Below are 26,736 nucleotides of genomic sequence, written 5' to 3'. Positions count from 1 at the left end.
TCTCTCGTTCTCTCATTCTCTCTGTCTCGTTCTCTCTCTCATTCTCTCTATTGTTCTCTCTCTCATTCTCTCTCTCTCTTTCTCTCTCTCATTATCTCGTTCTTGCTCTCGTTCTCTCTAATTATCTCTCATTCTCTCTATCTCGTTCTCGCTCTCGTTCTCTCTAATTATCTCTCTCGTTCTCTCTGTCTCTCTTGTTCTATCTTTTTCTCATTCTCTCTCTCGTATCCCTCTCTCTCATTCTCTCTGTCTCTCTTGTTCTCTCTTTCTCTCTTTCTCTCATTCTCTCCCTTATCCCTCTCTCTTGTACTCTCTCGTTCTTTCTCTCTCTCTCTCTTATTCTCTCTCTCATTCTCTCTCTCTCTCATTCTCTCTCTTATCCCTCTCTCTTGTACTCTCTCTCGTTCTTTCTCTCTCTCTCTTATTCTCATTCTCTCTCTCTCTCTCTCATTCTCTCTTATCCCTCTCTCTTGTACTCTCTCGTTCTTTCTCTCTTTCTCTCTCTTATTCTCTCTCTCTCTCTCATCCCTCTCTCTTGTACTCTCTCTCTTATTCTCTCTCTCTCTCTCATTCTCTCCCCCTCTCCCCCTCTCTCCCTCTCAGGCCTCGGAGAACTTCATCTACTCGTGCGCGGGGTGCTGCGTGGCGACCTACGTGCTCGGCATCTGCGACCGGCACAACGACAACATCATGCTGCGCTCCACCGGCCACATGTTCCACATCGACTTCGGCAAGTTCCTGGGCCACGCCCAGATGTTCGGCAGCTTCAAGAGGTGAACGTCTGACGCGACGCCGGCCGCGCGGTCAAGAAAGATTTTTAAAAACACGCAATCGGAGGTGGAAAGTTCAGGATGTGCTGTGGTCAGTTGGTACTTCCAGGTGCGAGGCCACACCATCGCTACGGCTCTCCATCTCACACCCATCACACCTCGTGGCTGCTTCCGGCTGTCATGGCGGTCTTGCGTGTGTTCCGGCGTTTCGTTGGCACGTTGCCATCTTACTATTTATAGCCTCCGAGCGTCTCCACTGAAACATGTAGAGGCTTTGTAGTTTCGGGTCGTCCCTGTCGTCCCCAGGTTTAGTCTTTGAGTAACCCGCTTCACGCCTTCCTCCCCATCAGGGACCGCGCCCCGTTCGTCCTGACCTCCGACATGGCGTACGTCATCAACGGCGGCGAGCGTCCCACCAGCCGCTTCCAGCTGTTCGTCGACTTGTGCTGCCAGGCCTACAACCTCATCCGCAAGCACTCCGGGCTCTTCCTCAACCTGCTGTCCCTGGTGAGACACACACACACACACACATCTATCCACGCATAGATACACCAACACCTATCGGTTGTACACACGTTGATGGCCGACGGCAGTCTGTCACAGGCGGCAGGTGCACGCATTAAATTGACATTTTCACGAGAGGCTAATCTGCATATTATAATATTAACTCAAAAAGTGGATAATTGTTTCAGAAAAACACGACAAATATTCACTTTCCCCGAGTCGATGGCGGCATTTAAAATCCCCAAATATTCAGTTTCAGAATATAAAAAAATAGAGAGAAGCAGCAAATCTTCACATAACAGAAGCTAGAACCAGGGAGCACGAGTTACGAGTTACTGACGCGATTAATCGATGGACACAATAGCTGTCGATTGTTTTTGATGTCAATCAACGAATTGATTATTTAGCTAAACATTGCAGCTCTACTTCTAGATTATTGCGTGACTGGTTTTCTCCCTCCAGCTCCTTTTCTTTGTTGTAGCTTTGGCCTCCTTTTTATTAAGGCGTCCTCATTATTTAACCTGCAGGAGCCAGAATACTGAGATATGCAAACAAGGAGGATTTTGCCTTCATAATGAATCCGTTCTTCACTGTTGTCCAATTATAGAATATCCTCTATTACGGAATAATAATATTAAAACAACACGAAGAAGTCAAGGAGGGAAACTATTCTCACGTTGTCTTCTGTAAGCCCAAAAACAAAGTATGATGAAAGTTATGTTCTGTCATTATCTTGCTGTTTATTGCTATTAATTAGCTTAATTCAATAAATATGATTAATATGATAAAGACTATTTGATATTGTCGTAACACAGTATGATGGGTAATGAATGTGTCGTTAGATGACGTCCTCCGGCCTCCCCGAGCTCACCGGCTCTCAGGACCTGAAGTACATGTTCGACGCTCTGCAGCCTCACAACACGGACGCTGAGGCAACGATCTTCTTCACCAGGTACTTTAGGGGCGGGGGCGTGACATGCATTCACTTCTATTTTATATTTAACATAAATTGGCAGGTGGAAAAAGTGTTAAATGTAATTTCCCAAACTCTTGGATGAAAACATCTGACGAAAAAGAGAAGTAACTCTTCTTTCTTGTCTTATTTTAAATCATCCCATTTGCACATCTGTTATTTTGAGTTGAGTTCAAGGACATTTCTGTTATTTATTTGTTCTCTCTTTTTATTTTGTTGCTACAAACTGACCGTCCAGCAGGTGGCAGTATACAAGCATAGGAAGGAAAACAATAGCTGCTGTCTCACGTTACAGAAGACACAAGAAACACTTTCATGTCGACTTTGTTCTCTTAACCCTCCTGTTACCTTTGGGGTCAATTTGACCCCATTCAATGTTTGACGTCTCTAAAAAAATGATTAGCATAATATTTTTTTTCTTCATATTTCATGACTTTCCTAATTTATGGGGGACAACTGGGATAACATAAAATTCACATGATGATATGTTTTCACTGTCCTGAACACAACTTGGTGTTCTTTGGGGTCATGTTGACCCCAGGCTGTTTTTCACTGTGTAAAACATATAATAAATATCAACTTTTTTATTTTTTTAAATGGCTATTTAGGTAGTCAACAAACAAACAAACATAACGTACCTGACACTTAAACTTGGGAAACAATATTAATTCTAATCATTTTCTGGAGGTTTTAACTGCTGGGGTCAAAAAGGGTAAAAGATGTTAGTAAATTTGAAGGTAACAGGAGGGTTAAAACCAGTCGGGTTAGATTATAACTCCGTTTATTGAGCCTTTTGAAAAAACCTCCATGTTTCCTTCTTCCCCCCCCCCCTCCTCCTCCTCCTCCTCCTCTCCAGGCTGATAGAGTCCAGTCTGGGCAGCATCGCCACCAAGTTCAACTTCTTCATCCACAACCTCGCCCAGCTCCGCTTCTCCGGCCTGCCGGCCAACGACGAGCCCATCCTGTCGTTCTCCCCAAAGACGTACACCCTGAAGCAGGAGGGCCGCATCGTCCACGCCTCCATCTTCTCCTTCCAGAAGAGATACAACCCCGACAAGCACTACGTGAGTTTTCGCGGCCGTGTAAACCGTTAAAAAGAAGCCCGAGCACCTGATCACGCGGCCGTCTGTCCTCTCCGTGCAGACGTACGTGGTGAGGCTCCTGAGGGAAGGCCAGAACGAGCCGCACTTTGTCTTCCGCACTTTCGACGAGTTTCAAGAGCTCCACAACAAACTCACCATCCTCTTCCCGCTCTGGAAGCTGCCGAGGTAAGACGTCACCTCCGGGATACGGCGGCGTTCCGCAGTGGCGCTTACCTCCCCTCGGACCGGAAACCAACGCAGATTTGTTCATCTGTGCTTCTCAAAGCCACGACGGGGTCGCACATTAAGAGAGTACGCGGTGGTGATGAGCTCGCTGCGGTGGGGATTAGAAAGAACTAATGAGAACAGGGTTCGTACGGTCATGAAAAACCTGGAAAAGTCATGGAATTTTAAGATGGTCATTTCCAGGCCTGGAAAAGTCATGGAAAAAACTTACATGATAAAAGTTTTGGAAAAGTCATGGAAATGTGTTATTACGTGTTTATTTAGGCCGAGTTTGAAATAATTAATATGTTTTATAAAGAAAGACGCTTAAAATATAAGCCGGCGTACGCTCTCAATACACAAAATGTTCTACATTTTTCATGTTTATACCGAGATTTCAGTTTGGTCATGGAAATTTGGTTTAAAGTCATGGAAAAGTCCTGGAAATCCATCGGTCAAAATGTGTAAGAACGCTGTAATGAGAACAGGGATGTCGGCAAATGTGGGGTGACGCCAAAAAGAGTCTGAAATGAAGAAACGTCCCTTTGAACCAACAGCGTGTTGAAAACACACGGCTCTGCTCAACGAGATTTAATGAGTTTTTAATTTTTTTAATTTAACCTTTTGACTCTAGTAAGATGTCGAATCGATTTTTCGTATGCGGGATTTCGACGTTCGACGAAGGCCTCAACTGAAAATTCCCCCCGGAGTAGCCCGACGAAATCAACACAAATGAAAGTCTAACGCCGATCCGAAGGGGATCCGGTATCAAACCCGCGGGCCGAACCTCTTTGCGTTTGCTCATTCTGACCCCGACTATCGCTGCCTTCATGGTTCAGCCGCAGCCACTTTTTTGGTACTTGGCATGAGAGTGTGGGGAGCTTGATGTCATGTGAACATTTTGGCATTAGTTGCATGCCAATTGGATACAAATTGACCGTGCTATGGTAAAAAGAAGATTTTGACCTTTTCGTGACCTTGACCGTTGACCCGATCGATCCCAATATCTAATCAAATGGTCCCCGGATAATAACCAATCATCCCACCAAATTTCATGCGATTGAGTTTATACTTTTTGAGTTATGCGAATAACACGCATACAAATAAATACACAGCGATCAAAACATTACCTTCCGCATTTTCAATGCGAAGGTAATCACAGATTTTGTCAATGGAGCCAAGTGGCCTTCTAAAGAGGGCGCAGATGGAACAGCTTTAATTCCCCTTTCGGAAAATATTCTAAATATAGCGTCAACTTTAACTTAAAATACATATTTTTTGGTGTCTAAAATACATTCATCTGCTGCCCCCTCCACAGCTGTACATTGCTCTGCTTTTGAGCCGTTTTAATTAGTGTAGATAACACACTGACTGTGGAGGAGGACCTCATACAACCCAAAATATCCTTTTAATAAACTGTGATGCAGTACTTCAGTTTTATTGCCACGTCAGCATTTAAGACGTAACTCGTGAGGTACTTGGTGTGTTTTGGATTCATCGCCCTGTGATCAAAACCCACTGAACTTTATCCTCGTGAGGTTTTATCGTTCATGGAAATCTGATTCTGTGGGGAAAGTAAATTGTTATTTTCATCCCCTCCTCGTCTCTAGTTTCCCCAACAGGATGGTGCTCGGTCGCACCCACATCAAGGAGGTGGCCGCCAGGAGGAAGCTGGAGCTCAACAACTACGCCCACAACCTGATGAGGAGCTCCACCGAGGTCACGCAGGTACGCACGCAAACACCCCCGGTGCACTCGCCATCGCTACGCGGCAGCAGCCAACAAAGAACTCCCATTCTGTTTCTAGTGCGACCTGGTCTACACCTTCTTCCATCCGATCGCACGGGATGACAAGACGGAGGGCGTCGGCGCCACGCCCAGAGCTCCGGGTAAACACAACCGCCGCTTAGCGTTCCCTCCGCACACACAGATCCTCTCTGAATCAGACGAGAGCGGTGCCGATCGTGTTCTCGTTGCAGAGCCGCCACTGAGTCCCACCTCCGGCCGGGTGGAGGGAGAGGTGAAGCTCTCCGTCTCCTACAGGAACAGCAACCTCTTCATCATGGTCATGCACATCAGGGATCTGGTAAGCAGCGATGATTTAACCCTCCTGTTACCTTTAGGGTCAATTTGACCCCATTCAATGTTTAACGTCGGTGTTCAATGGGGTCAATTTGACCCCAGGCTGTTTTTCACTGTGTCAAACATAAGAAATATCAACTTTTTTATATATTTAAAGGGCTATTTAGGTCGTCAACAAACAAACATAAAGTACCTCACACTTAAACTTGGAAAGCAATATTAATTAGAATCATTTTCTGGAGGTTTTAATTGCTGGGGTCAAATTGACCCCGAGGGTAAAATATGTTAGTAACTGTGAAGGTAACAGGAGGGTTAAATACATCTAACGTGAGATGATGCGTTTTTTTCTTTTTGTTTCTCTTTCTGTTGTCACATTATGAATCCATCTCCTCCTCCTCCAGGTTTCTGAAGAAGGAACGGATCCCAATCCATATGTAAGACCTACCTGCTTCCAGATCCACACAAGACTTCCAAACGCAAGACTAAGATCTCGAGGAAAACCAGGAACCCGACTTTCAATGAGATGGTGAGGACAGTTAAAAAATAACGTGGGAGGCTTCAGTTCCCGGCCCGTGTGAACCCAAATAACAACGTCATGGACCAGGGTTCGTACGGGCATGGAAAACCTGGAAAAGTCATGGCATTTTAAAACTGTTATTTCCAGGCCTGGAAAAGTCCTTTAAAAAAAAAAAAAATGAATTCCAAAAAATGTGGAAAAGTTATAGAAATGTTGTTTTATTCATTTACGCTGAGTTTAAAATACTCGCTGCGCTTTTTTGTTCTTATTTTCGGGGCTGCAAGTGAACGCACCTCAACTGAAACGTCCGGTGGCCATAGCAACAGCAGCTCCGGGATAATCCACTGTCACGTGTACACGGAGATTTCACAAAATATTTGCTCTCGGAAATTTGGTTTAAAGTCCTGGAAATCCCTCGGTCCCCACGCGTATGAACCCTGACGGACGCTTCGTCCCCTTCCTCCCCCTCCTCTTCCTCCACAGTTGGTGTACAGCGGCTACAGCAAGGAGACGCTCGGCCTGCGGGAGCTTCAGCTGAGCGTGCTCAGCGCCGAGTCGCTGCGCGAGAACTACTTCCTGGGCGGCCTCACGCTCCGGCTCAAAGACTTTGACCTCGGCAAGGAGACGGTCAAGTGGTACAAACTCACGGCTGTGCCCTACTTCTAGCTCCGCCTCCTCCGGACCGAAGCGGCGTTCTAATCATATGGCGGCCATACTGGAAAAACACCGGTCACCGCATTTTTTTTTCATTTCATGCAAATACTATTCCGGAAATCGTTTTCATTTATTTGTTTATTTAAAACTTGGGGGGGAGGAGATCTGGAGATGGATGGAGCGGGGTTTTTTTCCTTCATTTTTAATCTAATAAACCAAACGGACCGTCTCTTTTGACATGAATCGTGACGTTGTGAATATTCTGAAGACGTGGAAGGACACCTCGGTGTCAATAAGTACAATTTGCGTTGAGGTCAGTAACAACCCGGTTCTACAGAATTTCAGGACGGTATTCATCGCGGCTTCAGACGAGGTCCAACGCCACCGATCGTGTGACTTCATGCAGACTTAAAAACTTCTTCTCGATTCTCAAACCCTGGAGGCGGAGCCCGCTCTCCATTCCTCTGTTGTTTGTCTCTTCAACTAATCAAGATTGTTACTGTGACAAACAATCTTCACTTATTTTGTCTCTTTCTTTTTTTTCTAAACTCTAACAAAGAGCTGTAATGTTTTGTACATTTTGATATTAGAGGACCAAAAACGGCTTACTACGAGAAGAGTATATATAGATTGACACATTTATTTTTTACGGAATAGAAAATGGGGGGGGGGGGGGGTTCATTTTGACATTTTCCTTGTTTATTTTCCTACACGAACAAATGGGAGGCGTCAGGGTTTTCCCAACACTTCTGGGTAGCGTAGTCCCATCACACCAGATTCCAGGAGATCCTCAGTGACCTTTATGATTCCCCCAAAAAGTGCCAAAAGTAATGAGACGGACGGCAAATCAAACCACTGAACAGGGTGCCTTTTGTTTGTGCTCACAATCCCTTTTTAACGCTCAACTCGGCCTAATTGATATATATATATATATTAACAATGTGATATGACCTTTATTATAGAAACATCTATATTCTTCAAAGCTAAATCAGTAGTTCTGCCAGCGCTGGTCTGGTGCCGCCACTCAATGCACACTACCAGGTCTCTCTTTCTCTCTCTCTCTCTCTCTCTCTTGTTTATTACTTGACTATTTTCACACTGCATACCTTTTTCTTTTCTTTTCTTTTTTTAAAGGTGAATTTGAATCATAAGCTTTGTAACACGCTCCGGATGAACCGATAACGCCGATCACAAGTCCTTCAAAACCATAATTCAGAATGGAGTTGAAACTGGAGTCTGGACGTGAGGCAGCAACACCACCCGAGTGGCGTGGCGACGCCGCGATGAGCAGCTGACGTATTCAGCAAGAGCTTCAAACTGCCAGTGAAGTCCAGCTCCAGACAAGTTTTTATGATATTTAAAGAGAGAAACTGAACTCGGATCAGCGCTGAGAAAAAAAGGGGGTAACTTTAACTTTAAAACGTCTTCACGAAAAAAAAGGGAACAAGATTCTCAGCATTCGCTTCTTTCCTCTCCCCCTCGCTCACTATACAGCTAAAGTTGTTATTAATGTTTAATAAAGAATGTTTTGTTTTTAAAGAAGATTCTACAATACAGTTATGATCTGAGAGCATTCACACTGAATATTAGTGACTGTACAGAGAAAGCAAGCAGAGTTTGTATGAACATGGCCAGTTATTTGTTCTTAATTGGTGACCTGTAACCCGACTGGATCAGTGTGACCTGTAATCCCTCTTTCCTAAAGCAAATTAAATGTTTGTGGATCAAATACGACTTTGTTTCTGTTGTTTGAGATGGGACGCGTGTACAAATATTGGGTAATGCATTACAGATACCAAGCACAATTTTAAAGTTTTACAAGTTGGCATAACTGATTGAGGCTTTAGGAAAATATTTGTTTCACATGACATGTAATATTTGAATTAATATGATGCTGACACACATTAAAACTATTCTATAGAGCAGCCTTGCAGTGAGTGTTCTAGCTTTTTTATCGGCAATACATTGATTGGTTTAATTATTTAATGCCGTAGAAGCACTTTGTTACAAAGTTTAATCGAGTCACAGCAACCTGATAAACGTACAATTAAGCAAAGACTGAGAAGGAATATAAAGGGGATGTTGGTGACTATTGAGTTGAATCTTTTTTTAAATATATTTAAGTTAAATATATGTAACGAAACTAGTGCTGTGAAAAATAACGCGTTAACTCAAGTTAATTCAATTACAGGTTTAACTAGTTTTTTTTTTTTTTACTCATTTAACGCATGCGCAGAATGAGCTTCCAATCCGTCTGATGTTGGTCGTCGGGACGAAAAAAAAGTCACTTGCAAAATGAGCTTCCAATACACCACTTCAATCTGAACTCTGTCCGCTCTCATGCAGACGGTCTGTTCATCGTAATGATCCTTCCGCAGGTTCACCTCCGGAAACCTTGTTACGACTTTTACTTCCTGTAGATCAGGGTCTCAACACGTCGATCGCGACCTGCCAGTCGATCGCGGCGTAGTGTCGGTAGATCGCATGACATTAAAGAGATTGGCCCGCCCCCTGACATGTTCTCTATAGCACGTCTTTGTTCTTTTATTAAACTAAACGTCTGTTGTTGATCGTATCTCCACAGCAGCATGTCATTTCTGTCTCTACGCGTTGCGTTAACACTTATCGATCTCCGTCTCGCGCGCCACAGAGCACCGTGCGCGCGCATCGGGACCGAGCTAAAAAAAAGTCACTTGTCAATCTGTCCACCTGTCCGTGTCCGGGCCGGTGAGGTTTCAGCTTTGCAGCGGTGTCCCCGCCGTCCCTTTCATCACGGCCCAGTTCATGAAGAAAACCACACAGTCAGTTTGCCTCAGCAGCTGCTAGAGGAAGACTAGAGGCCTTTAGATTGTATCATGGTGGAGTTAATGGTTGACAAACAAGAGAAAAATGTTCTGTTTAACCTCCTGTTACCTTTACATTTACTAACATATTTTACCCTCGGGGTCAATTTGACCCCAGCAATTAAAACCTCAGAAAATTATTAGAATTAATATTGCTTCCCAAGTTTAAGTGTGAGGTACTTTATGTTTGTTTGTTGACTACCTAAATAGCCCTTTAAATAATACAAAAGTTGATATTTCTTATATGTTTGACACAGTGAAAAACAGCCTGGGGTCAAATTGACCCCAAGAACACCGACATTAAACATTGAATGGGGTCAAATTGACCCGAAAGGTAACAGGAGGGTTAAACATTCTGTTTAGGATGAAGATGTATTAATGTTCCATATGGAAGAAAACTGCTAAATAACTGCTGAGTTGCAGCACCATTGTATAGAATAATGTATAAATGTATATATCCGTCTTTTGTCATAAATCTCTATGTTCTCACAAAATATACCGAGAATATCGGTAATTATGTGATTAATCATGATTAATCCACAAAAACCTGTGATTAACCCGATTAAAAATTGTAATCGTTTCACAGCCCTAAACAAAACATTACAATACGTTAAATAGGTGTAACTAAACATTAAAATATATTTGCGTGACTTGCATAACAAATGTGGAACAAGATATAACAATATATAAGCGTGACTCGTTAAATAGGTGTAACAAAACATGAAAATATATTGGTGTGAAATACGTTAATGTAAAACAAAACATTACAAATATGGAACAAAACATGAAAATATATTTGCGTGAATTACGTTAAAAAATGTATAACAAAACATTACAAATATGGAACAAAACATGAAAATATATTTGCGTGACATCCGTAAAAAACGTGGAACAAACCATTAAAATATATTTGCGTGACTTACGTAAAAAATATGGAACAAAACGTTACAATATATTTGCGTAACTTTCGATAAATACGTGTAACGAAACATTAAAATATATTTGCGTGATTTACGTAAAAAATGTGGGACAAAACATTAAAATATATTTGCGTGACTTACGTAAAAAATGTGGGACAAAACATTCAAATATATTTGCGTGACTTACGTAAAAAAGGTGGGACAAAACATTAAAATATATTCGCGTGAATTGTGTCCTTTCTTCGTGTCTTTCCGGCTCCGAGTTGACAGCGTCCACAACGCTCGTGAAGGCGTTGGACGCCGTCATGACGCGTTCCTCTGCGTCATTACGTCACTACCGGCGCAGGCGCAAAATAGCATTTTCTGTCGCGTGTGCGGCCTCTCTTCCTCCACCGCCATCATGGGTCGCATGCACGCTCCCGGGTGAGCGCTCTTTTCGTGATTTAAAGTTAGAATGTAGTGCACACAGACTGTTTTCGGCTCGACGAAATCGCTCGTAAACGTGTTATGGGCGTCTGAGGAACGTTTTGAGACCGTTAATCCGGTTTTATAAGCCATAAAATAACAAGAGAATACGGAGCCGCGCATCGACGTCCACCTCGGGCTAGCTAGCTTACACGAGCTAACGGCTCACCGCGAGTCTGCTGCTCCACTTTGTCTTCACATTTCAGACCGAAATACGTTACACATTCACAGCAGTAATACATTTTTGTTGTGCGTTTGACAGGTTGAACCTGTGCCTAACGGAACAACTGCATGTTTAAATCGACACAACAGGCGGCCCTTACACGAGCAACTAGCTAGACTCAAACCGGAGCCTCCATTAGCCTCCGAGGAGGGTTTCCCGATAAGCCAGCTAGAAACTAAACGTGCCTTTTTTAAAACGTTGCTTTCACGTGTCAAACTAAACCATTGTGTCTTTCCCACAGTAAGGGCTTGTCCCAGTCGGCTCTGCCTTACAGGCGCAGTGTCCCCACTGTAAGTAACTGATCAAATGTGTTTATATATATATATATATATATATCAACATATTTATGAACTGATTTTATTAGTGGGTTTATCATTTCGAGCTCTTTTGCAGTGGCTGAAGCTCACATCTGATGATGTCAAAGATCAGATCTTCAAGCTGGCCAAAAAAGGCCTGACCCCCTCTCAGATCGGTGAGTGTTTCTGAGAAACGTACTAATATGTTGTGTGCTTCTGCAGAACATTAATGTGTCTTTCTTTCATACAACGTTTATTTTTAATTTTTAAACACGGTAGTTAAATTTGCAACATAATTTCAGTACAGTGTTTTTTCTTTTAACAACATTGTTCAGACATATTTGGCTTGATTTAAAAACGGGTTTCTTTAAACAGTTTTTCCAAAATGTGTGCATTGCTGTATATCTGCCTTCAGCTGGCACATTTACAAACATTGACCAAATGGGGGCATTGTTTCACAGAAGCTGTAGTTTAAATGTTTCCAGAGGCAGGCTATTTCAATGTCTGAGAACATCTTTTCCGACTATCTGGATTAAAACACAGATTAGCACTTCAGTGGCACTCAAATAGCTCTTATTATGGTACTTTTGTAGTTTGACTATGTTGAGGAAATGTTACTTTCTGTATTCTTGTTGTTCTTAGTTTGTACTCTAGGTTGATGCACTTATTGTAAGTCGCTTTGAATAAAAGCGTCTGCTAAATGACATGTAATGTAAAAATCAACCATGTCTCAGTTTTTGATGCGCTCTCTGTCTAAATAGATCCAGCATAGTATGACTTTTGCGGCGTACAATTTGTTCCCATCCATCACATACTTTACGGTGCACCTTTTTTCACCTTATCAGGAACATGTAGGTCAGTTCTGAATAGATCTAGACATGTTGACATTGATTTCAAGAGAGTACAGAGACAAAAAGAAACATTCATGGAGTGAAGCATTCAGACCGCACATACACAAACCAGATGAGAACATGTAGTGCAATATTTAAAACTGTTAATGTAATATAGAATTCTTACCGTATACTATTAAATGTGTTGCCTTATTGGCAGCTTTACTGGCACATCTAGAATGGAAAATCACACTTTAGAAACTGTTCAACATGCATGCTCAACAGTTGTTTACACTAAAGGAAACGATTATTTGGGTTTGTTTTTACATCCTACTTCCAGTTGGGTCGGCTTTGGGATGCTTTTCTTTCCAATTCCATTGTGTTAATTGTAAATGGCTCCAACGTTTAACTTGATGATGTCATAAGCTTGCTACTAACTCCTCCACAATGGCGTTATACATTAAAAGATGCACAAATCATTATCCTGCTCTTTCCTCTATTGAGAGTAGTGATATTTTTGTTGTGCTAGAAAAACTGGAGGAAAATAAACAGTTATGGCTATTTGGTGCCACACCTGCCATTCACCTTCGCACAATCAAAATAAATATTTTGTTAGCAGTTATTTTCTAAAAATGTTCATCTTCTGAATTGGGCTAACTGCCTTCCTGTAGTACATTTCTTTTGGGAGGGTCATTAATCAAATGTCAAAATATATAGAAGGATTACAGTTTTTCCTTTGTGTAAATGCACAATCCCACAATTTAAATAAACGCTTACTTGGCTGTTTTATTTTCTATGTTAGGACATTGATTTCAAGAGGGCACAGTGACTCTTGTCTGTATACAGTTCATTATGTTGAGGAACACTTTTTTGTATCTGTTCCCTGGTGAAAGAACAAATGATGCAACATTCAGAGGGAGTGAAGCATTCAGACTGCACATACGGCGCAAACAACAAGATGAGAACATGTAGTGCAATAATGTATAAACGGTGTAAAATGTCATTTACATTCTTGCCGTTTACTATCGAATACTTGTTGGCACATTTACTGGCACAACTAGAATGGAAAGTCCTACTTTAGAAATTCTTGTTGAACATTTATCTTTGGGTTTAAGATGCGTTTCTAATCTAGTTTAACGTCATCATGACGATCCTTTAAGAAATCCCCTTTGCTTTTGAAATATTCTAACATATGTTGTATTGGAACTAGTAAATAGACTTTGCTTTTGACCCTGCCATTAGTTTAATATTTTATGGCCCATCCCCCTTTTTATTTTATGAATAAATAAACCGTCCTGATTTTAAGTCTGTCTACTTGTCCAGGTGTGATTCTGAGGGATTCCCATGGTGTGGCTCAAGTTCGTTTCGTCACTGGCAACAAGATCCTGAGGATCCTGAAGACCAAGGGTCTGGCCCCTGATCTGCCTGAGGATCTCTACCACCTCATCAAGAAGGCTGTCGCAGTCAGGAAGCATCTGGAAAGAAACCGAAAGGTAAACAAAGACTCCAAAATATTGAGACCATTGATGGTACTTTACATATCTGAAGGTTTAGAAAGTCATCGTTTCATGTCTCTATATAACCCTGAGATGTTTAGAAGTAAAGTTCCACCCATATTTATCAGAGTGAATTGTGTCAATACATATGTGAATACACATATTCTCTACTACATTTGTTACACTTCAAGCCCGTAAAATGTTTTTTTTTTACTCCACTTGCAGGACAGGGATGCCAAGTTCCGCCTGATTCTCACTGAAAGCAGGATCCACAGGCTGGCCCGTTACTACAAGACCAAGAGAGTACTGGCCCCCAACTGGAAGTAGTACGTATTGGTTCTGCTTTGGGAAGCTTTCCTTGTTTTTTAATTTTTCCGATTCCATTTAGATGTTTCTGAAAAATGGCTCAAATTAAACTGTCATAGACTTGCTACTAACTCATCCACAACGGCTATAACAAGATGCACAAATCATTGTCCTGCTCTTAACTCTATTGAGAGTAGTGATATTTCTTTTGTGCTAGAAAAACTGGAGGAAAATTAACAGGTATGGCTATTTCGTGCCATATCTGCCAGTCACCTTCGCACAATTCAATTAAAGATTTTGTTTGCAGTTATTTTCTAATAATGTAAATTTGGCTAACTGCCTTCCTGGACTACATGTTTTGGACGCGGTCAATATAACCAAATGTCTATATTTATTATGCAGAAACTATATTTTAAACTGACACTTGATATTAAAACTATTTTTCTTGACAATGTAAACTAGTTCTACATGTTGCATGTATAAAATATAGCGCTCCCTCTAACGGTATGTTTTCTCTCTGCCTACAGCGAGTCCTCTACAGCTTCTGCTCTGGTGGCATAAACGCTGCAATTTTTTGGATTAATAAAAAGATTTAAATCGGAAAATGATCTGTTGTATTTCTTTAAATTGTCCATTGTTTTACAGACCTTAATTATATGGTAGCATTTAAATCTAGAAATGTTTAGAAATCGTCGTGATAAAAATACATTTTCTGACTATAGGAATGAAAATCAAACTAATTTTGAGACAATGAAAATGAAAGTGCACCCAAAAAAACTCCCGTTACGTATTTTCCTTTGATGAACGGCAGAGGCCGTTAACCGGGACTTAAGGCATCTTGTGGGGAAAGTACTGGCGGTTTCTCCGCGTCACTCCCCTGCGTTACGTAACCCGAAGGAGCGGTGACATTAAGCCAGGGGCGGGGCGTCTGTTGAGTGACAGCCACGTCCGCCAATCACAGCCTCGCCCTACGTCACGCCTGTTGTGTTTAAAGGGACTGTGTGGCAGCCTCCAGTCACAACTCCCAACTACGACAACGAAGACGACACCGAGAAACATGGAGAAGAAAATACACCAGAGTATTTGACGGAAGGAACAATCCTCCACCCCCGGAAAAAATGGCGCCCGCTTGGCCGACGATGAAGCGACAGCAAATCGATCCTTATCTGTCTCAGACGAAGACGCGAAATCTGTTGATTTTCGACGAGGAATATCAGAATACGTGAGGAATTTGTTTTCAGTTGACAAAAACAGCCGTTGGTTCCCAGCCGTTTGAAAAAGAAGGGGTTAAAAATGGCCGCGGTTGTCGGCTCCGAGAGGACGGCGATGGAGAGGTTCGGCAGCGGGGGGAAGGCGCTGCTCCCGTGGACTAAACAGATGCTCACCGGGCTGTGGGAGCAGCTGCGACTGCTGGTTCAGGTCATCTACTACACCTTCATGTCAGGTAAGACACGATATGGAGTCATTTACATTAAATAAAAACTATTTACCTGTGGTTAAAGGGCCGTGGAGGAGTGTGTTTTACATCCGAATCGAGCTATTGCACTTCTTTTATTGTACTTATTGTGTAATGTAATGCAGTATTAATAAATGTAAAATCCATGTGGTAGTACAGTTAGTTTTATGTGACAGTATTGTTTTTTTAATGAAACGTAAAGCTGTCAAATAGCTTTACCTTTTTTAAATTGGAATTTAAAAAAGCCTGTTATCATGCTCTTAACTAATCTTAATTGTATTTATTTAACCCGTTAAACACAACCAACAGCATTTAGTTTCAAAGTGTTCTTTTTTTCATAATTATGATCTCATAATTCATAATTCAACAGCATGTAACATTAAATATATTAATAAGACCACTCCGTCACTCCCTGCACTCTATAAGTTTAATTATTTTAACATTTTCAAAACCTTTCTGTAATATTTTTTTACACCTTTATAACATATATTTATTAATAGTATTTATAAAGTATCCAGTTACATTTTAAAACCGTTCATAAATTGTTTAGATATTAATTATTTAATATAAAATAATGTTTTTTTATTAAACGGTAGAAAAGAATCAAACATTTTCGGCTTAATTCTGGTATTTATATTTAAATCCACTCTAACGTTGTTTTTTCTTCTTCTCTGGTTTTAGTTTTCCAGATGTTCCGGTTCGAGGTCCACGTGAGAATCACGGACGAGACGGGTCAACACATCCAGCACATGACCACGGCGGCCAACCCCAGCGACTCCTTCCTGTTCTCCTCGCTGTTCGACGGCGACGGCGGCGTGATGGTCGGCGGCGCCAACCCCCTCTCCAACCTGGGCGACCCCTTCGCCGGCAAATCCCCCGCCGAGGCGCTGCTGTCCACGCTGCGCGCCGACGACCTCTGCTGCGGCCTGGTGGACCAGTCCGGCTGGAAGGTGGGCTTCCCCGGCGGCGACTGGAACATCTTCCTGTCGAGCAGCGACAGCTCCAACGACGGCGTCCGCAAAACCGCCGACCGCCGGGCCTCCAAGCAGGAGGCGTCCGAAGACGAGAGGAGTTTCCGCTGGAGCGGCGAAGAAGACCAGAGCGTCCCGGAGTTCGACAGCGAGGAGAGCGACGCGCTCTGGGAGTCGCTGTCCAGATCCAGCGACCCGTACAACACGTTCTTTTTCTCCGCGTGCATTTCCACCAACGCGAAGGCGAGCCGGAGTAAAAGCGACGCGGCGGAGAGCGGCGGCGACCTCGCGGCGGCGGCGGGCGAGGAGGCGCCGCCGCCCCGCGGCCTCGCCGTCCGGAGCGGCCACTCCGACAGCGAGAGCAGCTGGAGCAGCTGGGCCGGCTCCGAGGGCTCGGGCCCCGACCTCGACGAGGAGGGCGAGCGGCTCCTGGAGTTCTTCAGCCGCCCCGACGACCCCTACAACCCCATGTGCTTCACGGCGCGCACGCAGCCGCCTCGCGCCGCCGAACCACGGGCCGCCGAACCACGGGCCGCTCTTCCTCCGCCCGCCGGCAAGCTGGACACTGAGGAAGAGGAGGAGAAGGAGGGCAGCTGCTCGCCGTCGTCCGAGGACGACGAAGAGCAGCTGTGGACGTCTTTCGGCCAAAAGCACGACGACCCGTACCACCCGCTCAACTTCCGGGCGTGCCTCCAGAGCTCCCCGACGGCGCCGCCGCCGCCTGGAGGACGCGTACAAAACCCACCGGAGAAACATGAACAAGAGTCCCGGAAACCCGACGCCGCCACGCCCTCGCCGCCAGACAGGAAGTCGAAGTGTCACTCCCACCCAGACAGAACCCTGGTGCCCTGGAGGAGAACGGGAGGAACCCGGCGACCGGCGCCGGAGGAGAAGACGACGAGCGGCGCCCGCAAACAGGTGATTACGCAACAACATGGCGGTGAAACGGATGCTTAGAGGCTTTGACTGAGTCGGCACGTTTAGATCACGGCGTCGCCGGCCTCTCGTGGTTAGAGAGACGAGAGACGAGCTGTTTGCCGTCGGTTGGCAACGGCGCCGGTCGCCATGGCAGCGCCGCGTCACGTGACTCCCGGGTGAGGCAACAGAGAGTCGGAGCTTCCGCGTGAAGACGAGTCGCACGCCGTTAGTTCAGGAGCGGCTCGTAACTCAGAGCAAAACAGGAGCTGGGAAATAAGAGCCACCAGATAAAAACTCATTTAAAGTTTTAAACCGTCTTTCCCCGGTTGCCGGGTCTCAACCCGAAACTTCCGCGTCACGTGACCAACGTGTTTTAAATCTTTGTCTCTTCTTGGACTCCAGGTCCGGTTCTCTCCTCTGGTCCAGGTCCACGTGATGCGCACCTGGCCGTTCGCCCGCCAGGCGTCCCGCAAAGGACTCTGGGAGGAAATGGTGCGGGACCGGGACCGCTTCCGGAGGCGTGTCCGTGACGCCGAGGACGCCATCGGCCGCTGCCTCGCCGCGCCCCACAGGGAGAGGATGCGGGCGCATCTGGACGGTGCCTTGAAATAAATAAAAACCTCCACCCCCCGAACACTGAATGTCGCCCCCCTCCCCTCCCCCCCATTTCTTTCTTTTCCTGAACGAGAACTTTTTATTTTTTTATTTTCGGCCACTTAGGATTTTGCTGTCGGGCGATCGCTGCACCGACCGCCACTTTGTCCTCTCGCCTCAGCGTTGTCGTGGTTACGCCTTATGTACTGACCTAGCAATGTAGACCCGCTACGCCCCACGGAGCTTGTCATTTATTTTTTGGTGTTTTTATATGTGCGAAAAAACAAAACTCCAGTGGCGACTCTAGAAGTTAAAAGACGAAGATTTTGACGAAGATTTTGTCACTAGGCGCTTTCGCCGAATCAATAAAATGTGTTCCGCTGTATCGTCGTTCTGTCGTCGGGTCGGACAGAGAGTTGTTGTTATTTATTCTACTGGACATAAACCTGAATGTAAACGCAGAGCCACTTCCTGTTTCTAGTCACGCTGTTTCCTGCCTCGAGTGTAATAGGAGAAGTGGACAACGAGCCCCAGGACTATGTAAACACACACACACACACACACTGAGTCAACTCTGAGTTTTTTGTACGGACTCCCTCTGAGGGAATGGTGAGATAAAATGAATTAAAATGTCATATCTTAAGATGTTACCAAAACTGTGTGTCTGTGTGTACTTTTTAAATCCTGCCCAGCGACAACCGGAAAAAACAAACTAGTTTGACCTCTCGCTGTGTGTGTGTGTGTGGTGATGATACACAACGTGCTGCACCTACAACACGAGTTGGTAATTGGGTAATAATTTAACGAGGAGACGACCTTTGATCTTTTTGTGACGTGTCCATGACGATTATTCCACTTCTCTCCATCCTGAGCATCGGTTGCTCTAAGATTTACTATTAAATGGTTTCCCTTTAATAATAAGAACTAATATCTTAATCCTAGTTTTAGTTACTTTTATTCTATAGGATATTATATATTTATTTTAGGATGTTTTAATTATGATTTAAAGTCTGAGTACCTTGAAAAGCGCTAAATAAATTAAATGCATTATTATAAATATTATTTATGTATCTGCCGCTCTCAAATTAAATGTTATAAAATGAAATACTTTAAAAAATATTATAGAGATTAAATCAGTAAAGGGAAAATGGTCACAAATATAATTATTTTCCAAAACAGATTAAAAAGTGTTTCTTTTTATTTAAAAGTCGGCTTCACGTATAAAATATTAAAACACACACTTTAGTTTTAACAACACCGCCCTGCCTCATGCCTCTCTTCCTCTTCATGTACCTTGTGTGTGTGTGTGTGAGGGAGTGATAGAGACACTCAGGAGCTGATAATTTCCCAGAGGGCCGTGCGTCTCCGTGCAGACTAACTGCTGTAAGGCTGTCGTAAGACAAGGGTTAAAAACACCCAGTATGATGAAACGACTTTCCAGAGGGATGAAATCAATTGGCAACACATACACACACACACACACACACACACACAGCATGGTGCAAAGGTGAGCAATTGCTCTTACACACACACACACACACACACACGGTGTGTAACTGAGCTCCTGCACACAGACAATAAATGGAGGTTCTTTTAAGAAGAGAATCGTCTCTTCATGAAACCTTTCGATGCTCTTCAGGTTTTCCTTCACCAACGTCTGAATCCTTTTTAATCTCACATTCGACCAATCAAACGGCCCCAAAGTCCAGGACATGGAGTGAAGCTGTAAATATCACAACAACAACAAACAGATGGTAGTATTTGTGTTTTAATGCTATACCGATACGCTCTATAAGCTGTGAGTGAACCTCCAGTTCATTGTTGTTGTTTATCAAGGCCTCTGGTTGAGAGCTACTGATGCTCTTGGAGCTTTATATATATATATATATATATATATATATAAATACATATCACTTTGTATACAGCCATCATAAATAACTCAGGCTTCCCGCGATGCAACCACGAGGAATCGATGAGAGTGCAAATTAAATAATTTATCTTTGTTCCTGGGATTTAACGCCTTGCTCAAAGGCACGACAACAAGATGCTCCTCTCCCATCCTCCCTCCACCTCTCTTTCACTCTTCTTTCTTTTCAAACCCACTCCTCCCTAAGCATCTTTGTCTCCATCCTCCATCCACCTCCTCTTCCTCCTCCTCCTCTCCTCTGTGGCCTTGGCGACCCCGTCGCCAGGCAACCGGCGGGAGTGGCGAGGCGTTGAAAGGATTGCAGGTGATTGCAGCAGCAGAATCATCATCAGCAGCAGCGGCGGTGGAGGAGGAGGAGGAGGAGGAGGAGGCAGCAGACGGTTTCCAGTCACACACACACACACACACACTTGTGGTTGCCCCTCACACTCGCCTGCCATGAGCGGGGGCATCTCCTGGGTCACAATTAGCTGATGATGCAATCTAGCAGCAGCGATTGTGTCTCACTCACACACACACACACACACACACACACACACACACACACACACACACACACACACAGGAAGGCAGAAGACACTGAACACACACGTCTGTCTCCTTGTGTGTCTCCTTGTGACCTTTTACCAACATGTAGGATCCTGGGGGGGGCTTTCACTTAGATTCACCTGCTCGGGCTCAGGGGTCAACGAGTGGACCTGAAGGGGTCCTCGTGAGGCATTCAAGGGCCAAATAGGGAATGATTCACTTTAAGACCATTTGAAACATGTTTTGTGAACCCTATATGCACACACACACACACACACACACACACACACACACAGTAACACACTTATTTACGTGAGGATGACCAGCAGCACGCGGGGCTTCTGCACGTGGCTCGGTGTGCATCAGGTGTAATGTCCACCTCGAGCCACTGGGGGGACACTGGTACGTGACCTACGTGACGCATCAATAATCATCATTTATAAAAGGGACATGTGTCACTGTCTTAAATCTAAACAGTTAATGAGTATAAATAACCGCCTGAGAAGGTCCTCATAATTCAATTCAATTCAATTCAGTTTATTTGTATGGCCCAATTTCACAAATTACAAATTTGTCTCGGAGTGCTTTACAATCTGTTGTGGTGGATAACATAATTCACCCACGGAACTATGGGTGGGGGGAGTGTTTAGCACGGACCCGTTTAGCGGACGGAACGACCGTCCAGTTTAGTCCGGTTTTGACTTGACGAATGAACGTCTTTTGGTATTGTGTTCATTAAAGCTTTGTGCTGGATACTCCGCCTCCGACTCCCGTCTCTCGGCACTACACTGGTGACCCCGACGAAGGTCTCGCTGAAGCTTCAGAGACCAAAACGAACATGGCGAATAATGCTTTTATTAAGTTGCCGGAGTTCTGGGAGTTTTCACCGACGGCGTGGTTCGCGCAGACAGAGGCGCAGTTCGCCATCCGTGACGTCACGGACGACACCACACGCTACTACCACGTCGTGTCGGCGCTGGGAAGATCCACTGCGACCCGGGCGGCGAATTTCATAGTGAATCCCCCGGACCACGGCAAGTACAGGGACCTCAAAGCCTTCCTATTGAAGACTTTTGGGCTGTCACAGTCAGAGCGGGCCCAACGCTTGTTGGCTATTCGGGGCCTCGGGGACAGCAAACCCTCTGAACATATGGAGATGATGCTTAACCTGCTGGGTGCTGAAGAACCTAACTTCCTCTTCATGGAGCTGTTCCTCCAACACATGCCACCGCAGGTCCGGACGGCGCTCGCGGGCACGAAGATTACTGAGCCACGCGCGTTGGCGGAGGAAGCCGACCGTTTTTTCCTGGCTGCTCAGAGTTTTGCACCCGAAGTGCTAGCCCCAACACGCAGTGCCTACCCACCGGACAGGGACAGGCTGACCAACAGAGCCCCAGTAGCCGCCCATGGCAGTGCCAGCAATGGTATGTGCTATTTCCACGCACGTTTCGGCGCTAAGGCAAAGAGGTGCCGGTCCCCGTGCAACTTCAAGCCGACGGGAAACGCCAAGGCTTGCGCTCTTTAGTGGCCGTGAGTGCAGGCACGTCAACCCGGCTATTGTTCATCAGGGACACCCTCTCCGGCCGCGAGTTTCTTTGCGACACCGGGCTCAGAGGAGCGTCCTGCCGGCTACGGTGGAGGACACCGCCCGGCGTCCATGGTCCACAGTTGAGGTCCGCTAACGACACACCCATCCGCACGTATGGCACAAAGACCGCAGACCTGTGCTTTGGAGGCCAGCGATTCAGGTGGGATTTTGTCACGGCCGACATCTCCTTTCCCTCCTCGGCGCGGATTTCCTTTGTGCGCACAATCTGCTGGTAGACGTGAAAACAACCGCCTGGTGGGCGCGGACGTTCTCATCGTTTGAATGTGCCCGCAGTCGGGCGGCTTACGGCGGACTCTCCAGCTCCCTCTCAGAGGGGCGAATATCAACGCCTGCTCAGGAGTTCCCGGTATAACCCGACCTACCTTTTCCGCGGTCACGGCGAAACATGGTGTAGAGCATCATATAGACACCAAGGGCCCGCCCGTCACGCTAGGGCCCGGCGACTCAACCCGACAGGCTGAAGGTCGCTAAGTCGGAGTTTGCCAACATGGGCGCCTGGGCATCATCCGCCGCCGGACAGCCCCTGGGCCTCACCACTCCACATCGTTCCCAAGCCAGGCGGCGGTGGCGACCTTGTGGGGATTACCGCCGCCTGAACGACGCCACCACGCCCGACCGCTACCCAATCCCGCACATCCAGGACTTCTCAGCACACCTGGCGGGCAAGCAGGTCTTCTCGAAGGTGGACCTGGTGCGCGGTTATCACCAGGTGCCGGTGCATCCCTCGGACATCGCAAAGACAGCGGTGGTGACGCCGTTCGGGTTGTTCGAGTTCCTGCGTATGCCGTTCGGGCTCAGGAACGCGGCTCAGACCTTTCAGCGGTTAATGGACTCGGCGCTCAGGAGATGCCCTTCGTTTCGTGTATTTGGACGACATCCTGGTCGCCAGCTCCTCCGAAAAGGAGCACCAGGGTCACCTACGCGACCTCTTCAGGAGGCTCGACCAGCACGGGCTGATCGTCAACCCGGCGAAGTGCCTGTTCGGGTTGTCCTCCATCCACTTCCTGGGGCACCTCATCAACAAGGAGGGCCGCCTCTTCCGTCGAAGGTGGAGGCGATTTCGGCTTTCCCCCGCCCACACACCGCTCGGGCGCTCCGGGAATTCCTGGGGATGGTGACTTTTTACCACGGTTCATCCGCCAGGCGGCTCACGTCATCGCCCACTGTACGGGCTCTCAAGGACAAGTCCCTAACCAGGCTGTCGACTGGACGGCGGAGAGGAGAAGGCGTTCGAGGCCACGAGCCGCCTTGGGCGAGGCCGCCATGTTGGCCCATCCGTCGCATGATGCCCCATCGCCATCACCACCGACGCGTCTGACTACGCCGTCGGCGCGTGCACGAGCAATGGGTCGATGGTGCCTGGCAGCCGCCGCCTTTTCAGTCGCCAGTTGACCCCAGGGAGCGCAAATACAGCGCTTTCGACAGGGAACTCCTTGGACTCTGGCTGGCGATCCGCCATTTCCGATTCCTCCTGGAAGGGCGGGAGTTTGCGGCTTTCGTGGATCACAAGCCTTTGACGTTCTGCATGTCCAAGGTGGCGGAGCCGTGGTCGGCCCGCCAGCAGCGTCAGCTGGCGTACATCTCCGAGTACACCACGGACATCCGACACATTGCTGGCAAGTCTAACGTGGTCGCAGACTGCCTCTCGAGAACGGTCATCGGGGCCGTCCAACTGGGCCTGGATTACGTCCGCATGAGCGTGGACCAGGCCTCCGACCATGGGGTCCAGGCCCTGAGGGATTCGGACACAGGATTGCGCCTGGAGGAGGTCGCGGTTGACGGCTCGGACGTGAGGCTATGGTGCGACGTCTCCACAGGCCAGCCTCGACCGCTGGTCCCGTTGTCCTGGCGCCGGCCCGTTTTTGAGGCGTTGCATGGCCTTTCCCACCCGGCAGGAAGCCGTCTGTGAAATTGGTTTCCCAGAAGTTTGTATGGCAGGGACTGAGAAAGGACGTTGGTGCGTGGGTCAGCTCTTGCGTTGACTGTCAACGATCCAAAGTGCACCGCCATATTAAGGCCCCCTTGGAGAGTTTACCGTTCGAAGGAGGTTCGACCACGTCAACGTCGACCTGGTGGGACCGCTTCCTCCTCTCACGGGTTCACCTACCTCTTCACCATGGTCGACAGGACGACCCGCTGGCCTGAAGCTGTTCCCTCTCCTCGGCGCCGGCTTCTGACGTGGCACGCGTTCATCGGCACTTGGGTCGCGCTTTGGGACGCCTTCAGACCTCTCCTCGGACCGGGGCTCACAGTTCACCTCGGAACTCTGGAACGCGGTGGCTGAGGGGTTGAGGGTCAAGCTGCACCGCACTACCGCCTATCATCCCCAGGCGAGCGGCTTGTGCGAACGTTTCCACCGTTCCATGAAGGCAGCCCTACGGGCCAGCTTGAGGGACGGCGACTGGGTGGATAGGCTGCCATGGGTGATGCTCGGCCTCAGGTGCGCCCCTAAGGAGGACCTGCGGTCCTCTTCGGCGGAGCTGGTGTACGGGCAGACCCTACGAGTGCCAGGCGATTTTATTCCCGCTGCCTCGGTCCCCTGGTCGGCGGCCAAACAACGTTCCTCCCTACTGGAAACCGCTAGGGTTTTCGCGCCTGTTCCCACATCGCAACACGGCACTCCCACTTTCCGCATGCCCCCCGATCTGAGCACGGTGGACTATGTTTTCATTCGCCACGACGCCCACCGTGGTCCCCTACGCCCTCCTTACGATGGCCCGTTCAGGGTTTTGAGCCATGGAGACAAGTGCCTGGTGGTGGACGTCGGGGGTAGGCCTGAGACCGTTTCCTGGGATAGGGTTAAGCCGGCTAACGTGGACATTTCCAGACCGGTGGAGGTGGCGCAACCCCCACGCCGGGGACGTCCGCCTGCGCCGCGCCCCGCGCTGCCCGTTGAGACTCCAGCGACCTTGTTGACCCCCGGGACCTCCGGGGTAGCGGATGGCGCCGACGTGCCTGCTGCTTCATCTCCCTCGGCCCCTGTCACCCGCTCGAGACGGTGTCGGGTCGTCGCCCCTTTCCGTCACGAGGACTTTGACTATGGGTGAATTCTGGGGGGGCTTGTGTGGTGGATAACATAATTCACCCACGGAACTATGGGTGGGGGGAGTGTTTAGCACGGACCCGTTTAGCGGACGGAACGACCGTCCAGTTTAGTCCGGTTTTGACTTGACGAATGAACGTCTTTTGGTATTGTGTTCATTAAAGCTTTGTGCTGGATACTCCGCCTCCGACTCCCGTCTCTCGGCACTACACTGTACACATAGACATCCCTGCCCCAAAACCTCACATCGGACCAGGAAAAACTCCCAAATAACCCTTCAGGGAAAAAAAAAGGGAAGAAACCTGGAGGAGAGCAACAGAGGAGGATCCCTCTCCAGGATGGACAGGTGCAATAGATGTAATGTGACCAGAAGGACAGATTTAGAGTTAAAATACATTCAATGAATATGACAGAGTGTATGAATAGTTCATAGTAGGCATATTCCACGATCCATCAGGCAGATGGCGGTGGGGAGGAGGAGTGGGCGGAGTCTCAACAGTGGGCGGAGTCTCAACAGTGGGCGGAGTCTCAACAGGACAGTGGCGTAGTCAGGAGCAGGAATTCCACGACCCAGACCTCGATGATCCATCAGGCAGATAGGATCTATGTCGTCTCATAGGGTCCGATGACCCCATGAGACGTGAAGTCAAAAGGACTCCGGGGAGAAAGCAGAGTTAGTAACGTGTGATTGAGAGATGAAAATTCATCCTTAAGTAGAGAAAAGAGGAGATAGGTACTCAGTGCATCCTAAACGTCCCCCGGCAGCTATAAGCCTATAGCAGCATATCAAGGGGCTGGACCAGGGCAAACCTGATTCAGCCCTAACTATAAGCTCTGTCAAAGAGGAAGGTCTTAAGTCGACTCTTAAACGAGGTGACTGTGTCTGCCTCCCGGACTGAAGGTGGAAGCTGGTTCCATAAAAGAGGAGCTTGATAACTAAAGGCCATCATAAGGCCATCATAAGCCTCGACATATAATTAAAATCAGTGTTCGTAGAAGTATTTAAAGATTTACGTTTTAGTATCATGATCAAAATATACATTTTATATTGATGTATATTCTATTTGTATGTGTACATCATGTCAATGGTTGCTTACTCTGTATACTGCTTGTGACTGCGTTACATCTTTAATTTACATATAGTTTTATTAAGATTAATAAAGGTGGTTTTCGAGATGAATGCAGCCCGTGCATTATGATGAGGTTGCCATGGTAACGAAATACCTCCATTTACTGTCACAGTGTGTATGTGAACCGCTGGGATTTTCCCTCCACACCCAGAGGCCCATATATGGACTTCCTGTAGAATAATTAAGTCTAAAACCGACCTCCACACTGAAGCGTGTCGCTCTGCTGCCCTCTAGTGGCGAGACACCGACACCGACATGTGTCCCCTTTAAGACAGTGATCTTCAACCAGTGTGCCGTGAGAGATCGTCAGGTGTGCCGTGGGAAATGATCTAATATCACCTAATTAACCATTGTCGGTAGGGTTGCAACAACGA

The 26,736-nt window shown here is 46.7% G+C and overlaps 3 protein-coding genes and 2 non-coding genes across 5 annotated transcripts in view; all 5 read left to right on the top strand.

Annotated features, from left to right (window-relative positions):
* The window catches only part of pik3c2a (phosphatidylinositol-4-phosphate 3-kinase, catalytic subunit type 2 alpha), a 50,954-nt gene extending 42,418 nt beyond the window's left edge, over positions 1-8,536 (top strand). Inside the window, 11 exon segments of the mRNA XM_056416166.1 lie at positions 604-773; positions 1,121-1,277; positions 2,117-2,226; positions 3,104-3,311; positions 3,391-3,515; positions 5,165-5,282; positions 5,362-5,443; positions 5,534-5,640; positions 6,038-6,068; positions 6,071-6,162; positions 6,637-8,536. Coding sequence (XP_056272141.1) covers positions 604-773; positions 1,121-1,277; positions 2,117-2,226; positions 3,104-3,311; positions 3,391-3,515; positions 5,165-5,282; positions 5,362-5,443; positions 5,534-5,640; positions 6,038-6,068; positions 6,071-6,162; positions 6,637-6,819 — 1,383 coding nt within the window. The 3' untranslated portion in view covers positions 6,820-8,536.
* Positions 8,537-10,933: 2,397 nt separating this feature from the next.
* Positions 10,934-14,794, top strand: rps13 (ribosomal protein S13). Its single transcript, XM_056417125.1, has 6 exons — positions 10,934-10,993; positions 11,500-11,548; positions 11,652-11,730; positions 13,708-13,877; positions 14,106-14,206; positions 14,714-14,794. Exons 1-6 carry the CDS (start codon positions 10,971-10,973, stop codon positions 14,745-14,747), a joined length of 456 nt encoding a protein of 151 aa, XP_056273100.1. The 5' UTR covers positions 10,934-10,970; the 3' UTR covers positions 14,748-14,794.
* On the top strand, positions 12,852-12,981 carry LOC130196028 (small nucleolar RNA SNORA19). The gene has a single exon (XR_008832177.1). It is a non-coding gene; the product is annotated as a small nucleolar RNA SNORA19 (small nucleolar RNA).
* On the top strand, positions 14,342-14,471 carry LOC130196027 (small nucleolar RNA SNORA19). The gene has a single exon (XR_008832176.1). It is a non-coding gene; the product is annotated as a small nucleolar RNA SNORA19 (small nucleolar RNA).
* A 96-nt stretch (positions 14,795-14,890) lies between the features above and the next one.
* On the top strand, positions 14,891-18,781 carry ppp1r15b (protein phosphatase 1, regulatory subunit 15B). Its single transcript, XM_056417124.1, has 3 exons — positions 14,891-15,630; positions 16,324-17,531; positions 17,934-18,781. The coding sequence occupies exons 1-3, from the start codon at positions 15,480-15,482 to the stop codon at positions 18,141-18,143; spliced, it is 1,569 nt and encodes a 522-aa protein (XP_056273099.1). The 5' UTR covers positions 14,891-15,479; the 3' UTR covers positions 18,144-18,781.
* The last annotated feature ends 7,955 nt before the right edge of the window (positions 18,782-26,736 follow it).

The sequence above is a fragment of the Pseudoliparis swirei genome, chromosome 6, assembly GCF_029220125.1.
Source record: "Pseudoliparis swirei isolate HS2019 ecotype Mariana Trench chromosome 6, NWPU_hadal_v1, whole genome shotgun sequence".
Lineage (NCBI taxonomy): Eukaryota > Metazoa > Chordata > Actinopteri > Perciformes > Liparidae > Pseudoliparis > Pseudoliparis swirei.
This window is presented reverse-complemented; position numbering and strand designations above follow the sequence as displayed.

Coding starts and splice junctions, on each gene's coding strand:
- rps13 (XM_056417125.1), top strand. CDS start 10,971: ATGGGTCGCATGCACGCTCCCGG. Junction 10,994..11,499: donor GGTCGCATGCACGCTCCCGG/GTGAGCGCTCTT, acceptor TCTTTCCCACAG/TAAGGGCTTGTCCCAGTCGG. Junction 11,549..11,651: donor ACAGGCGCAGTGTCCCCACT/GTAAGTAACTGA, acceptor GCTCTTTTGCAG/TGGCTGAAGCTCACATCTGA.
- ppp1r15b (XM_056417124.1), top strand. CDS start 15,480: ATGGCCGCGGTTGTCGGCTCCGAGAGGACGGCGATGGAGAGGTTCGGC. Junction 15,631..16,323: donor CTACTACACCTTCATGTCAG/GTAAGACACGAT, acceptor CTCTGGTTTTAG/TTTTCCAGATGTTCCGGTTC. Junction 17,532..17,933: donor CGAGCGGCGCCCGCAAACAG/GTGATTACGCAA, acceptor CTTGGACTCCAG/GTCCGGTTCTCTCCTCTGGT.